The 17173-nt window shown below is 37.0% G+C and overlaps 1 protein-coding gene across 1 annotated transcript in view; it reads right to left on the bottom strand.

Annotated features, from left to right (window-relative positions):
- The window catches only part of prx (periaxin), a 28589-nt gene extending 14531 nt beyond the window's left edge, over positions 1 to 14058 (bottom strand). Inside the window, exons 1-6 of the mRNA XM_053234780.1 lie at positions 13908 to 14058; positions 7213 to 7253; positions 6707 to 6814; positions 5821 to 5943; positions 406 to 571; positions 4 to 197 (exon numbers count right to left, since the gene is read on the bottom strand). Coding sequence (XP_053090755.1) covers positions 4 to 197; positions 406 to 571; positions 5821 to 5853 — 393 coding nt within the window. The 5' untranslated portion in view covers positions 5854 to 5943; positions 6707 to 6814; positions 7213 to 7253; positions 13908 to 14058. The remainder of the gene's footprint in view (positions 1 to 3; positions 198 to 405; positions 572 to 5820; positions 5944 to 6706; positions 6815 to 7212; positions 7254 to 13907) is intronic.
- Positions 14059 to 17173: the final 3115 nt, after the last annotated feature.

Here is a 17173-nt window from a genome sequence, read left to right as displayed (position 1 = left end):
TACCATTTTTTGCATCTTAGCCTGAGGTCCTCTTTGCTCAACATTTGGTGCATCTAGATGACCACTGACTTCAGTTTGAGCCACAGTCCTCTTCAAGAAGAATGCCACTTTATAAGGTTCTGCACACTGGAGGATCTTCAGAGCATCTTCATATTTCACATTATCAAAATACACCCTGGCACTCAGCAGCTGATCTCCTACAGAAGCACACAATTAGTCAAATACTCAGAGATCAATCAAAATGCAGCCAAACTCAAAATCAAGTTGTTTACAAGTAAACAAACAAACTGCACAAAACATAATATAGAAGTCATTTTATTAGATAATTTACAAAGAACACTGTATAAAAATGAGATGAGTAAGTGCTACTACAAATTGTGGAACTGAATATTAAGGTATTCTTACCTTTCTGGAGGCTGAGATGTTTTGCTGCAGGTGAGTCTTTCAAGACATCTTTGATAAAGATCCCCTTTGTCCCTCCACCCACCACACTGTATCCACTGGCTCCTACCTCAGCTTCTGTCTCTACCACCACCTCCACTAATTCTGACAGATGGCTCTTCTCCTGCTTCTGTAAAGGTTTTTTTTTTTAAACTCATTTAAAATAAAAACACCCTCAGTGTGAAATTACACTATAAAGATTAAGTGAAAAACAATCAGAAAAGTTTTAAGGAAAAATAGGGGAAAAAAAAGTTACAATAACCTGGCTGCAAAAAACTAACCCTAACCCTAACCCCAAGGCCTTATGTCCCCCTTTTATAATTGGGGATGTAGCTGTGCTCAGAATGAACCAATCACATTCAATTTTATGTTCAAAAGTAATTATCAAACACCTGTCATCAATGAAATTATTCTGATTAACCTCAAATAAAGATCAGCTGTGTCTGTAGGATTTTCTTCACATCTTCTTGGTTTCATCCGACTGCTTAAGCCATGGTCCTCAAAGAGCTTACCAAGTATGTACTTGATCTCATTGTTGAAATGTATCAATCATGAGTGGGGTACAAAAGAATTTCCAATACATTAGATGTACCATGGAACACCATAAAGGCCATCATCAACAAATAGAGAAAATGGAGCACCACAATGACATAACCAAGAACAGGTCATCCCTCCAAAATTTATAAAAGGACTAGACAAAAACTTGCCAGGGAGGCTGACAAGAGACCTACTGCAACATTAAAGGAGCTGCAGGAATATCTGACAAGTACAGATTACTCATGTGACAACAGTCTCTCATATTCTTCACATATCTGGGCTATAGGGTAGGGTGGCTAGATGGAAGCCCTTTCTAAGAAAAAACATCCAAGCTCAACTAAATCATCCCACCATGTGGCAAAATGTGTTATGGTCTGATGAGAACAATTCCAAAAGGTATAACAATTCCATAATTCCAAAAGGTATGTTTGGTGCAAAAAAGCACATCACCAAAAGAACACCATACCCACAGTGGTGGTACCATCATGCTTTAGGGCTGCTTTTCTTCAGCCAGAACAAGGTGGAGGGAATCATGAATAGCTACAAACACCAGTCGATTTTAAAACCTTTAGGTTTCTGCTAATAATGTGAAGTTGAAAAGGAATTTAACTTTTCAGCATGACAGTGACCCAAAGCACACACCCAAATCAACAAAGGAATGGCTTAACCATAAGATGATCAGTGTTTCTGAATGACCTAGCCAGAGCCCAGACCTGAATCCAACTAAAAATCTGTGGGGTGACCCGAAGTGGGCTGTGACAGGAGATGCCCTTACAATTTGATGGCAAAATGTTTTTGCAAGAAAAATTTGGAAAACATTGCCAAGTCAAGATGTGCCATGCTGATAGTCTCTTACCCAAAAAGACTGAGTGGTGTAATAAAATCAGAAGGTGCTTCAACAAAATATTAGTTTAGGGTTGTGCACACTTATGCAACTAGGTTATTGTAAATTTTTATTTTTCCTTTTTTCCTTAAGGTGGAGGGAATCATGAATAGCTACAAACATGTTTCTCATTGTTTTTCACTTAATTTTTATATGCTGTAATTTCACACTGAGGGTGGAACAATTTCTGACATGATTTATCTTGGTTTAATTTTTTTTTTTTACATCACAAAAACCTGCCATTTTAACAGGGGCATGTAGAATTTTTGTATCCATTGCACACACAAACACACACACACACACATTATATATATATATATATATATACACACACACACACACACACACACACACACACTACTACTTGCGTGGGCAGTTCTACTTCCTTACATTCTGGACTGCCAGTTTCCTAAACTCCTGTCAATCACATGTTTCAACATTTTATTTTTGATCTCTTGAGAAATGGGATGTACCATGTTCTAAGTTGTTTAAAACATGTAAATATCAGGAGATGAAAGCTGCAATTCTGACCCATCATCTCAATCATCTTTTGATCTCAAACCAGTTTTCAGTGTATAGCAAAAACAAAAGAATTGGCCTCACTGTCCCAATACTTTCAGAGGGGACTGTATATTTTTAAAAGTGCTTTACAAATAAAATTGATCTGATTTTAAAAATTGAATTGGAAGTGGTTTCAAAATATTCAGAAGTGCTGAAAAATCCTTCTAAAAGATTTTAATATTGATTTATTGATATTCGCCATTGACTCAAATAGCACACATATGGCCTATTGGCCTGGTGTTGTACTGTAGCATGGTGCAGTGAACACAGAGTGATTAATATAATAAATTAATAAGTTCATAACCTCTAACTGGGGAATTGTTGAACTTTTTCAGCTTTTTAAATTTCTTAACCTCCTGTATTTTAGGCCAAGCTGTTTGTGCTGCCAAGACCCAATGGAGTGACAATGAAAATGACCAATGCCCAACTGCTTGGGACTGGAGTATCTATGACAAACACCTACACAGTTTTGCCCTAATTGCAGCATAATGTGAATTGTAACATAGGAAGAACAGCTGCGTAATCAGGAACCTCCACATGCGCTGCAGGAGTGCAGCAAGGGAAGCATGTAACAAGCATAACTGCCATGCCAGCAAAGAAAAGAAACACATACATCCCTCTGGTGCTCTACAACAGAAGACAGTAGCCCGTGGAGCTTTTGTGTGCCTAGTGCCATGGAAAGGAGAAATCAGGCACCCTTACTGCATTGGAATGCATAGTAGAAGAGCTGGGAGTGGGCATGGGCCAAATGCAAGAGCTGTTAGCAGCAATGCAACATCACAGTGAAGTGGAGAGCTTAATGCATCTTAGTACAGCTACCTTGCATGTAGAGGAAGACCCTGATGTACTTGTAATGGGTGCATCTCAGTATCTAAACTTGAGGCCCACCTTGAAGGAAAGTGCTGATAGCCTGCCAACATGGTCCAGCAGTCATTAATGCATTAACAGCTAACATCAAGGCTGTCTTTATAAAACTAAAGCTTGATCCTCCACCTAATGTAATGGATTGAGTTCCTGACCCATTTTGTTGCAAGTTATATACTGTATGTAATTGAGTATGTGACAAAAATCTCTTGAATTGAACTGAAATCGAGTTTCACAAAGAAGCTCTTAATACAGGAAATGTGCCACACAGAGGTGCAAGATCCAAGCCAACTGGCCATATTGCCTGTGGAAGTTCAGTCGCTGCTAGAGAAACAGGAAACAGAGATTATAGAAAAAGGAAGTGGAATCCACCCCATTCTGGATCTAAGAGACCTAAATGTATTCTTTAAATTGCTGCAATTCCATATGCTTACAAGATATCATGCAAGCAGTGAACAGATTTGACTGGTTTGTGACCATAGATCTGAAAGATGCATATTTCCATATTCCAACTGCTGTGAAATACAGATGATGTCTCCACTTACACATAAGTCTAGTAATGTATAAGTATAACTTATTAATTACTATAAGTATAGTAACTTATAAGTATAGTAAGTATAGTAACTCAGTTCAGAGTCCTTCCCATTGGACACATCACAAGAAGCATGTGCTCGCACCCTGAGGCACTGGTCCATGTACATTTTCTCCTCAGAGTATGCTCTAAGGAGTTATCTAGGTGAAAAGGGAAGGGCTAACAAGGATGAGTTATGCAAGCAAGCTCTGTTAATCGGCATGGGGATACACATCTTCTGTCTCTGAGAGCAGCCACTGCAATCAGACAGCAGGTGCATTGTTTCACAGTAAGCCTGTGTCCAGAGATTGGCAGGTTCAGCTAATTTTGAACACTCATGGTTTGGTGGAATTCAGTATGTTTGTGAACAGGCAGATGAATCACTATTGAATGTGGTTCACAGAAAGGACAGAGACAAGGGCTCTGGGCAAGGATGTATTCGCACATGATTGGCCAAATCTAAGACTGTATGTGTTGCTGCTGCCACTGTTATGGATGGCACTGCAGCACATCTGACAGACTGTACACCTGTTTTTTTTTATAGCCCTATTGTTGCCTAACAGACCATGGCTCCACCTACAATCCTACCTGCTATCCCAGAGACAGAGTAATTCTGTCACAGCAGAACCAACACACTGAAATTATGGGTCTGACCCTTAGGAGCAAACCCAGTATACTGGTGTGTTTGCAAGGGGTCAGACACAATCTTATGAGTCTGCACACTGTCTATGTGCTGGTTGTATGCAACCAACTGGAATGTTTTTGGTGTTAAAGGCTAGATAAACTAGTAAAGTGACCCTGAGTAATTCTCATCCTCATTAGAAAACAGAATCAGTACTTTAAGTGATTTTCATCCTCAATAGAGTAATGTAATGGGACTTTAAGCAAGTCTCATCCTCAACTAAGATCAGAGCTTGAATGATTCTCACCTTCAGCAGAAGGCAGTCGCAGTACCTTGAGTGATTCTTATCCTCAGTCAAGTGGACTATTAATAGATAAAGTGATTCTCATTCTCAATAAAGTACAGTATTAATAGGTTAATAATTATCATCATTAGCATACAGTAATAATATATTGTGTGATACTCATCATCTATAGACAGTAGTAATAGTGCTTCAGTGACTATTATCCTTAATAGAAACAGTATCAACCTTTGAGTGATTCTTATTTTTATATAAGTAGATCTACTTGAGTAGATCTCACTCTCAGTATGGATCAGCATCACATTTCTATCATCCTCAAGAGGGAGCAGTGCTTCAAGTGGTAGTCATTCCTCACAGAAAAAGTTATCAGTTTTTATTGTAAGCTTTGTCCAGGGAATGTCTGTCTGTGGTCTGGAGAATTCCTCAGAAATTGTTATGAACCCTTATGAGAACTTTGATGAACGGTTTCCATTAGTTCCAGAAGTAAACTGTCCTGGTTATTCAGAATGTATGTATGTAACTGTCGTTCTGTGTGGTGCTAAGGAACACAAGGCCATCTGGGACTCTCTTGTTGATGAAAATGGCAATAGGATATGTGACGTAGTTGGGGCATTTTATAGGCTACACTCAGCTAAGAAAACCAGCACACTCCCCTAGTTCTGGAAAGAAATTGTGGTGATGGTCCTCTGCTCCAATAACCTATAACCCTATTCATGTATCAAATGTTTGTAATGTAATCAAATGTTTTTTTATATCTCATTTTGTCCTAAATATGAATAATTGAGTACACTGAACTTAGATGTTTAGTATATCTAGTTTTGTCATTATTGGTATCACAATGATACCACTTGCAACTCACTGCTCTAGTGAGCTCACTCTTGATTTATCCCTACGTGTACTACACCAGGCTGAACTACCTACTACGATATTGACTTCAGTCTCTCTTATGGGATAGTTCTAACCCTTTTGCGCTTGGTTTTCCAACAAGGGGCACTGTTGTGAGAAATTTACCATGCATGATTATTATGGTTCTAGCTTACCACAGACTCACTCTTCTCCGTTGAAGGATCCATGCTTGCAAGATCTGAGTGACTCTGTTTCAGGTGGCTTCTTTTTTTACTTAGAACTTGTTTTAGTTCTGCATGGAGTTTCTCCTTCTGAACCTGAAAAAAGTTGTGCAGTATTCTAAGTGCACTTGCGTGACAACTGGAAATCTTGGGCCTGGTCCACACTGACACAGGAAATTTTGAAAGTGTTGTTTTTATGTTTAGGCCAAACTAGCATTTTCAGTAAGTTTCCCAAAACATTCTTGTCTACAGTGAATTACAAAAAAAGGTGCTGGGCATTTGCACTGGGTGCCCATGACCTTTACATCATTTTTGCCATTTTGATTTGTTTTCACAGCTTTCAAAATGCTTTCTTGCATGCTCCAGTGTCACTCATATTCTATACAAAGCAGTCAAATTAAAATGTAATACAGAAAACAGCCTCCAAATAAATTTAGCAGTATTTAAATTGTGGATATCCCATGACAATCATACATCAGCGTTTTCAAAAAGCTACATTTTCCCTTATCCACTTTACAGTGTTAAAATGGCATTTTACAATTTATCCAATTTGGAGAGTGGTTTCGAAGAGATGCATAGTTGGTGGTTAAAACACTGTTTTAGTGTGAATGGAAAGGCAAAATGTATAAGAACAGTTTCATTTTCAAATTTATCCAAGTTAGTGTGGATTAGGCCTTTCTACTAACTAAAAAATATGCAAGAGATATTATTACTGACTTTGCTGACATAACCATTATACATTTAAGTGACTTAAAAATTTGTTACTAATTTTCACTTCTTTGCTCAGTTGTTATCTATTAAAATGCTGCAGAAATATTTAGTTATAGTAGAATTTGATTCTCTTATAACTGGCACTCACAACTCTTTCTGGGCTGTCCTGATCTTCTGTGGAGATGCAGAAGCGCTGGCTGATTTGAGGAACAGAGGGAGGCCTATCCAATGGAGGTGACTGTCTTTTGTCTCTTACCTGCTCATAGGAAGATGTAGCAAAGAATAGATGTTCTAGTAATACTTGTAGATCACAAACCAGACAGTATTTTGTTCTATTCCAGTTTCTCAACAAGACAGAATACTCAATGTAGCTCAGCTGTGTTAGGGACAAGAGTGGAGCCAAAATATTCCTAATAGCTGAATTCCTAATTCCTAATAGAATTCCTAATAACTGACTTGAGTAGTAAGTACTTGAGTATTGATCACTGTATATGGATTATGAAGAGTATATAATACCTTTATGACTTATGGCATGACAGGTATAGCAAATAATATTTATTATGTATTTATTATGATGACACTTAACAATTATTAGCAATATGGTGCAACATACCTGACATAATGGCTAATAAAATAATAGGTGTGTGAACTCACAGGTGGATTAGAATGGCTGTCCTCCAATTCTCTGTCTGAGCCTGAAAACAAAGCAAGTCATATAAAGATATACAGTATAATCAGTAGTAAATTATCGAATGGTTGTTTAGATATTGTTCACATTTCTGATACCTCTCTCCACTTTGGAAGTAGTATCAAATCTGTCATGGGTGATCTCATGTGTTATGTTTGCATATATGCTTATGAAATATGGTTTCTTATGGTTTCACATGGTTGAGTACTATGTTTCTAAATGGGCTCTACTTTGAACCTTTTTTGAAAAGGAAACCCTCTGTTCAACAGTTATACATAGAAACTTGAAGGGCTCTCCCAGAGGCGTAAACAGAAGAACCATTTAAAGTGCTAAAGGGACCCATTTTCAGGCAAATAATCAGCAATTTGGTAATTTGGTTCCTTCTCAGTTGCTTCTTTTTAGAGAGATGCATCAAGGTCCTTTGTAGTTGAACGTGTGTTTGCCATGCTAAAGCGCTCCTGTTACATAGTGTTATTTGTAATGAAACAGAGCACGATGTGTGGGTTTTATTGTAAGTAAGTGTTACTAAGATGTTTTATACAAGGTATCCACCATCCCAAGTGTTTTTTAAAACCATATTTAGTTTTCAATCTTCAATCTTCCTTCTCTTCATCCGATCAATATAAACATCCCTGATGGGCATGGTACTTTCCTGTGCTTGAAGTGTGTGGAATCAAGAGACAGAAGAAATAGGACCACAATGGCCTAAATATAATATCTCTAATAGTAATATCATCTTTTAAAAACTAAATTTTTAAGTCATTAATGACAATAAGGCAAAGATATATGTGTGATTCTACGCACAAACCTACATGTATATAATGACATATTTTTAATTTTTTATGTCCACTGACCAATAAAAGCTGTGCAGAAGGCTTGATGACTTGACTATTTAATTTATCATGACAGACATTGCTATAGTTACTGGACACTTTTCAGATTCTTTCCATGGTGCTTTTTACTCTCAGCACAGAAGGTTTGCAAAGTATGCAGTGCCACACCCTTCTCTGGTTGCTAGCGAGCATTCTAACGGTGTTCCCTGTCAATCTGCGTATTTTTCATTCCTCATCAAGAGGCAGAGCCAAGTGGCTGTCCCACTTATATAAAGCCACTATTCTGTTAACCACAATGTGGGTCAGACACTAGTAAGTATTTTAATTACAGGTACACACCAGACAACATGATACTGAAGTTAGCCAAACATTGTGTAAACATAAATACCAGTATAATACAAAGGATAATGGATAGCAACATATAAGTGAAAATATACATTAAAAACAATGCTATAACTAGCTATGAGGGCACTGAAGTCCAGAACTTGTAATTTTGGATGGTTTTGTTCTTTGACCATATGTACAGTGTTTAACAGAAACCTTTTTTTTCCTAGAATAGAATGCATTGAATTTTGTATAAGTTTGTCATCTTTATGTAATAGGCTATAATATGATGAAAATTACTGAACATCAGATCTATAATTTGTAATAACTAGATAAATCAGACAATTTATTAATGGTAAGAGCTCAATTGTATTGTTCTTTAATAGTAAATCAGTTCACTGTGACAATTTTACAAAATATGTAAGGAAAATGCAGAAAATACTTAAATTTTATGGCTGACAAAAAGTTAAGTTTGGATAAGCAGACAAAATAAATGTTATATTCATGCAAACATACCATTCACCGTATCATTTTTAATGAAATATTAATTTTAAGGATTGTGAATTTTCCTATATTTGGAGGCTGAAATCAATAGGTAGCTTAGCATGTAAACAATCAAACAATCAGAATTGACTTTGAGTAGTCGGGTGTCTAACTGCACTATTTTAATTTAGAGTGATATTTAACATTTGAAATGCATGCAAAGGAGAACAGGAGTCATAGTCACAGGGTCATTCAACACTAGTTTGTTTGCGTAAGTTTGTCCAGTGGTGTGACTGCCTGCACTCTGCTGTACATGCATGCGTGTGTGTGTGTGTGTGTGTTATATAACTAATTGACTGAAATAAGCAGCTGCACTCATGCGATGCTATACCCTCAGGAGTGGTCTGCAGGAATGTTGGCGCTCAAACTTGATCTTTATTTAGATGCACAATGCTGTGACATATCTGCCTCCAAAATCAACAGTTTAGCACCTGGGTGTGTAAACGGGCTGAGTGTGTTTGTGCCTATTGCGCACACTCAGGTAGACTGACAGACAGCTAAACCTGCACTAGCTCAGCTCATTTAGTATGTAATATCCTGTAACAAATATGTGACAAATTACATTTGTCAAATGAACAACATCGCTGTCATTATTTAATGAGTTGCAGTAAATAAGTTTTTGTTGTTTATAAGGCTATTAATCACTAAATCTTTTTGTTTATGGCAGTACTGGCCGGCGTAACATCCTGTTACACTGCTGGATTCTTTTCTGGGTATCTCAGTTATTTTGGCAAGATCCTTTCCCCTCATTGTATTCTCATAAACAGAGAATTGACAACAGCCAACACTGACCTTTAGACTAAGACTGACGTGGGATTTTTCCACTCAAAGCTCCCCAATGCACCTCCTGTGATTTTGCATCTGCAAGTGTGGGACAGCAGCTTTTGTTTATAGTCTGCTGTGTGTGGTGATTTACACTGTATTCTCTTATGTGTTTTAGGCAAAGACAAAAAGCATTATGATGCATGTTCACTATAAGCAGTATTAAAAAGGTGCTATTTCTTCACTGGTCTTGTGACTACTGAGATGGTGAGAAAATTTCTATCTCTCTATCTATCTATCCATCCATCCATGTCAACTCTCCCTGCTGGAAGTGACATCTCACCCGGTCTCCTGGGTGGAAAAAGGAAATGGTGCATTGTAAACAGAAAAGTGAAATATGTCTGGAGATACGTGTACACACTTGAAAAGGCAAACCTTTCTGTCTCTTGGAAGATTTAGTTTCAAAGTGAATAAAAATTGATCCAAAGATATATTTCTCCAACACATCTCTATTACTCTTCACTATCTGTCCAGTACATGGTATTCTTATTGACTGAGATCGTATGTCTTATGATGTACAACACACTGATGGGTCTAACTGTGTCAGTAACAGTTGTTAAGGTGTGTTCCAATAAAGTTGTGTTCATCACATTTACAAAAATATTCCAAGTATTCCAATATTCGAGTAGTATTCATTCATGACTTTGGAAGTCCTGCGGCTAAAATTACTATTGCTCGAAAGACACAGTCTCTGGTCAAATGGCCTTCTCTACATACTTGTCCTAATATCCATTAGTTCACTTTAATTTAAGAATCCCCTTAGTCAATTTTCTCTATACTTATATCACTTGCTACAGCCAGTGTCTGATAAAGTATAACAGCAGGTATCTCTCCAAATTCAGTTGAATACCTCTTTTGTTTCCTCATCATTTCAGACTGTAGCTGCAAAGGATTAGTTATGTTGAAGAATGTGTTACAAAAAAACATCAAAACTGGATCCCCATTTCTGTAAAAATTATATTAGCGACCATTTTACTGAAACAGATACCTGTTGACTCTCTAAGTAAGCACTTTTATAAATTTAAAAAATTCTGTGTCGTGCTGTTATTCAACTTTTGCTGTAATATTTTACCCCTCCCCTTCCTTTTTGTGTTTCTATCCCCTTCAAGTGGCTTCCCTGCTTGCCAGGCCATCATTGTAAATAAGTTTTTAAAGTAAAAAAAAAAAAAAAATCAGACAACTTAGAGTTTCCAAGATGCTGATTACAAAGTGCTGATGTTTTTAAATATGGCAGAACCCATAAATGTTCAGTAAGTGGTATACCACGTGCAATTACTTATATATAGTGTCTTCCCTTAATAACACGTCTGAGGAAAAAATATATATATATTCACAACAATTTTTGTACAAATGATTTACAGCTATATGCTAGCCAAATTGTTAGCCTCATTTCACTACAATAACAGCAAGGAGTCTTTCGGCATTCAAATTGCCCAGTGGCCTAGCAACAATGTTATCACAAACACTTGATTGCTGAAAAGGACAGGTATTCACCCATATTATAACCACAAACTTGCAAGTTCAATTTTAATACTTCACCAGTTGTTTAGAATAAAAAAAAAATTATCATGTTAGGAGTGTGCGTCTATTAGCATTTGAATGACATGGATGTGTATGAACCAAATGCTAAACAGTTTAACACTGAAAGAGATCCCTTATGTACTCTTAAATAATAAAGAGCCGGGAGAATGCGAGTTTAGTTCATTACAGCTTATGAAATTAAAACATGCTTGAAGTGAAATAAATAGTTGTATTTTTTCACTCTTCCAAAAGCATGCACAGAATAAATGGAGGATGACTGAGTTGCAGGTTGCTTTGTGCAGAAATGAAAGATTTACTCACTATTTTAAAAGGCAGGGGTCACTATGAGGCATTCCTACGCTGCACTGAGATCTATCTTTAGACTGTCAACAAGTGTTTCACAAACATTTCTTACTCTCACTGCTGGAGACACTCTGCAGTATTGCGCCACTAAAAGGAATACATAATGTTACCTAAGTTAGCGAGCTGGCTAAATGTTAAAGGAAAATGTATGATATTTCATGGAAGGTATGCTGTTATTACATAATTATATTTCAATATTTCAAAATGACAAAGTGCGCTAATTTAAAATCTATCTCCTGCTATGTGTAGTGAGACTTCGTTTACGGATGTACTTTTATTTTGAAAGAGCATTTATTTCTATTTCTGCCCAATCTGCCCAATTTATCATCTATTTCTTCCCAGTAATGGTCTTCCAGCCTGGGGCTTCACATCTTTGATCTGTAGGGTGGAAGGTAAATATTAATACTCTCTTGTGGTTATTTGCAGACATAACTAATAAGCAACAACACATTTCTATTGATTAAATAGTCTAGTCCCCTTTGCACAGCTATCTCCTAATTAGGTACACTGATCTGCATAAAGTTGAGCTTTGCCACATGGCGAGCCGTATTTCACCAAGTCGCAAGCGGTAACTGCATTCTGGTTGTCTGAGATAGCTGCCCCCATAAGTCATACAGTGCTCTAAAGCTCGCTGCCAAGACTGCATGACACTACCGAAGAACTGGATGCCATTTGAGGCAGATATTTATGGAAAAAAAATGTGGGTGTGATAGGTTATCCTTACTCATTACCTACGTAAGCTTCATAGCAAAACTAACAAAACAAACTTTGGACATGTTTCACCATTCTACTACATTTACCTGCAGTGTGTGTCCGCGTGTGTGTATGTTTTACAGTCTATAAAATACATCCCAATCAGCTACACACAAACAACGCTACTGTTCTAGAGTTTGTTTTTTTTTAATCAATATTCTGTTTATTCACTTTGTTCTCCAATAGGAATCAGATTTTAGTCTGCATTTCCATGCTGCACTGACATTTTGAATAAACAGCAATGTATGTAGACCGATTTGAAAACAGAGAGAACCTATTATATGTGTTCAAAAATAATAAACATCTCCATGATTTCACTACACGGTGCTATCTTAGCTATGGCATGTAGAGACTTGGGTCTTATGACTGGAGACTGCAGCTGTTGCTTCTCTGTTAAACCAATATAGAGACAGCTCCAACACACACACACACACACACACACACACACACATGCACGCCTGCATACTTCATAGCTCAGGTCAAGTGTGTATGGCAGTACCAGTCTACAAAGAAATCTCCCATGCTCATGAGGACCACTGGTTGCCAATTATAGCAACAATGCACTGCATATAGAAAGTAACACACATATACAAAGTTGTTCACTTATAATTAATAACAAACTTAACACAGATAAGCGGTTATTTAGCATCAGTTCGCAAACACAGGTCATACAGTGCAGCTAAAATAACTTCGGCCATTGTGCATTTGGTCCCAGAGTTCTGTTTCTGTGCCTATAGGACGTGATACAGGACCTAGACAGATCATTGGTATATGTTTTTATAGGATATAGGTATAGGATTTTAGCAAAAAAAAAAAAAAGTTTTCTGAGTTAAGCAACAAAGCAGCAGCCTATTTAAAGTTAGATGGCATTGCTGAATTGCATCATGCTACGACAGTATTTTTAAACGAAACTCTAACAACTCCTAACAATGTCTGCTATTTCTGCTTCATGCGATTCAAACGTTTATTTATACAGTCCCTTTTAAATGCCTTAGAAAAATCGAGAACTGTCAACACTAAATCACGTACACTTTAACCGCTCATTACTACAAATAGAATGTCTAACTAGCAGATAAAAAGCAGTTACATGGTAATAAATCTGAAAATAATAATAATTCCAAATTCCAAAGGTGAAACTACAAGTCTGAACATAAAATTAAACTACAACATGAAACTTTTTTCTCTTTTTACTTTTGCTATAGGGTTCATACTTCCATAATACAGTTGTTACACATTTGCTTTTTTTATATAATGCAATCTCAAAGACAGGTTATATATTTATTTTTTAAAAATACAACCATCACACTAGCACAAGTTTTGAGTTACATACACATTTCTATATTGCAATATAAAATTGTTTTCTGCATGTTTTCATTAATTATTGAGTGTACTCTGTAAACATTCACAAATAGGTATCAATATATCTGCCGTTGCATCTATTCAGGACCTTAAAGAGTGCACTTTGGTGGATAGTTTAAGGAGAGAAAGAGCCTTGTACCTACCGTAATCAATGTGTCCTTCAGAAACTGTGCCTGACTAAAAATCTCAAATGATTATTAATACCAACACACAGACACACATACATGCTCACTCTCTGCCCTCTGACAGCCAGCCTTCTGCCCTGACTGAGCTTGGCTAATTTAGAAAATGGAACTACATTTGCAGAAAGGCAATTGGGTGAAGCCCATAGGATGGCCCATGTAGGGAGGGAGTAAGGGCAAGAGAACGAAGCCCAAGGGATGGCCCATGTAGGGAGGGAGTAAGGGCAAGAGAACGAAGCCCAAGGGATGGCCCATGTAGGGAGGGAGGGAAGAAGGTAGGGAGGGCAACTGGATGAAGCCCAAAGGATGGCCAATGTAGAGTGGGAGGAAGAGAGCAAGGAACAGAATGATAGTTAGGTGGGCTGATTTGTGCTAGTAGCTTCTCTAGCATGAAGCAAATGCTCATCTTTGCTCGCAATGCTAATGTGCTATAAAGTCAGCAATGCATTCTTTAAATTGGCTGAATATTTTCTTCTGTATGCATTTAAACCACACACATTGGGTTACATCCAATACTAGGGCATGATTATTTAGGCCTCGTGTATTAAGCTCATCCTAAAACCAGGACCAAATGAATAACAGGCAAACATTATTTTAGTTGCTTTGCATGATATGTGTTGGTGATCCAGTACTAAGTTTAAGTACTAGTTTAAGTACTAAACTAGTTTTGAATGGCAACATTTAGTCTGTGTGAGTTGCTCAAAGTCTGTCATTTTAATGAGTTATAACAGTTGAATTTAGTTACGCATGGAGCTCAGCGTCAGCAGAATGAATTTCCAATAACATTCAAGTTTAGGGAGTAGAGAGGGACAGAGTCACATGATGGCAAGTCACATGACTGGGGGAATTGGTTGGAGCACATACCTAAAAAGCTCTCTCAGACTGTAATACGATTTATTTTTCTGAGATTACTGCTAAGTTTCACACACACACACACACACACACACACACACACACACGATAGGCAACTTAGATAGCATTAGATATAACATTAAAAATAGCAATTTTATCATAAACTAGTGATCGTATCTGATGTGAATCTGTTCCATGGGCACTTTCAGGAAGTCTGTGCTACACCCAAGCAGATAAACACACTCGCACATATAATTCCTTCTCAGATAGATAAACCAAGTGTGGCAGCAGAACAATGCAGACCCATTCCCTGTTCACCTCAACCACCACATTTAACATTATTTACAGAAAGGAAAGACGGCTCAGGAAACAGGTCAGAGAGAGCCGAAATAGACACTTAACCTTCCTGTAGTGTTTAATCCTGAGCATTGTTAGGTCCCATTCCCAATGTAAATTTTACACTAATACATTGTATTATAAAATCCCTAATATATCTGATCACATATGTGGAATGCCAGAGTTCTAGTTTCTACCTTTTCTACAACTCTGGAGGACAGAATTAAAACTCTTTGCTCTCATGACGCATTCAAATGACACTTGTGGATTCATACTTCTGACATGGTGGAGGAAACACACAATACTCTTACAATTCAAGTGGTTAGAAGCATGAGAACTTTGTTGCTAGGCAACTGGGAAAAATATGTGATGAGCATAAGCTAGATACTAACTGAGGCTAACAATTAAGCTAACTTTTATAAGTATCTTATGTAGACAATATAAAAGGCAAAGTGACATTGGAATGCAGACATAATTAGGGATATCTCAACAGTTTTTTTTTTGTTAGATGTGTTGGCAAATTACTAAGACTATGTAAGTCTAATAAAACTTCGGTAAGTTCCAGCATACTAATAAACAAACAAACAAACAAATAAACAAACAAATAAATAAAAAGGCAATTCTGCGCTGCGACTAGTGAACTCATGCTGTCAAAAAATTAAGACTTCTGAAACTTGGGCCAATTTGAATCTTCTCATACAGATACAGTAAGCAGAGCTTACAATCACAAAATACAAAATCACAAACATTGTCTCAGACTGACTCAGCACCACCTGAACAAAATGTAAGAAACATAACAATGTCTATTTTTAATAATATTATGCCATGATAACAAAATTTGAAATATTTATAGTTACCGTTATGCCATACAGTAACATTATAATAACTTATAGCCCTGGTTACAGAGCTGAAAGTGAAAAAAAATTGCAGTTTTTACATTGTTATGAAAACCTACTAAGGAGTGAAGTCTGCTTAAAGCTATATTATAACTTCAGATGAACATATGTACTCACCTGTGTTGGAAGATGGTGCCCAGTTGACACGAAAAATCCCTCTCAGACACTCACACATGATTGATAGAGATACAAAACACACTTTGAAGCACTGCACACACAAACTAAACAGACACAGGGGTGCACTTAGCCCTGTTCTTATCAGCTAGCTGGATTAGGCTGCTGGAGTAGATGAGAGGGAAGATCTTTTCTAAACCCCACTGTCTTCAAACAGTATAGTCCACTCTGAGTAACCAGTATCCATCAGGGTGCATCAACTGGATGCGATCCTATTGTGGTGCGTTGTGGAAATTCACGAGTGTTGGATATTATAACACTATGCAACGTTAAAAAAAGGCTGCAGTCATGAAATAATGTACTATATAATGAACAGGGCGTGGTTACCAAAATCCAGAGCAAAAGAGAAAGAGAGAGAGGTGACTCATGGACGGATGGATGGATGGATGGAGAGAACCAGGACTGGAGTGATAGAAGATGAGGGTGAACAACACAGAATGGAGTGTTAGCGGTTTGAGTCAGCAGATTGTGGTGTGCTAAAGCCACCAGTCTTTTGTTCCCTATTTTAACTTGGATTAGTGAAATAAACAGCTCTTGGACCTCAATGTCAGACAGAGATCAACATTAGTGATAAAAACAGAGCAAAGATAAACATTCACTCACTCACACAGGCAAAAACAAACCCACATTTTTACCTCAGTGTATTCCTTTTAGTTCAAAATGACCGAACATGGCTAGAAAATATTGTAAATGAAATCTGACTTTACAAAAAGATTTAAATAAATAAATAAACAAACAAATAAATAAATACAAATCCTTAGCAAAACAAAGGCAGCAAAAAATCATAATATTATTTCAATTCTAGTAAAAATTTCAAATGGAGCCAAAACATAATGGTTGGGGAAAAAATAAAATAAATAAATAAATAAATAAATATAAAAACCACCAGAATGCAATGAAAATATTGCATGTTTTCAGCATAGCTTACTAATATTTTACACATAAAATAAACTAATATTTCAGCTTTGC

The sequence above is a fragment of the Pangasianodon hypophthalmus genome, chromosome 6, assembly GCF_027358585.1.
Source record: "Pangasianodon hypophthalmus isolate fPanHyp1 chromosome 6, fPanHyp1.pri, whole genome shotgun sequence".
Taxonomy (NCBI): domain Eukaryota; kingdom Metazoa; phylum Chordata; class Actinopteri; order Siluriformes; family Pangasiidae; genus Pangasianodon; species Pangasianodon hypophthalmus.
Note: the sequence above shows the minus strand (reverse complement) of the source record. Positions and strands in the feature narration are given on the sequence as shown.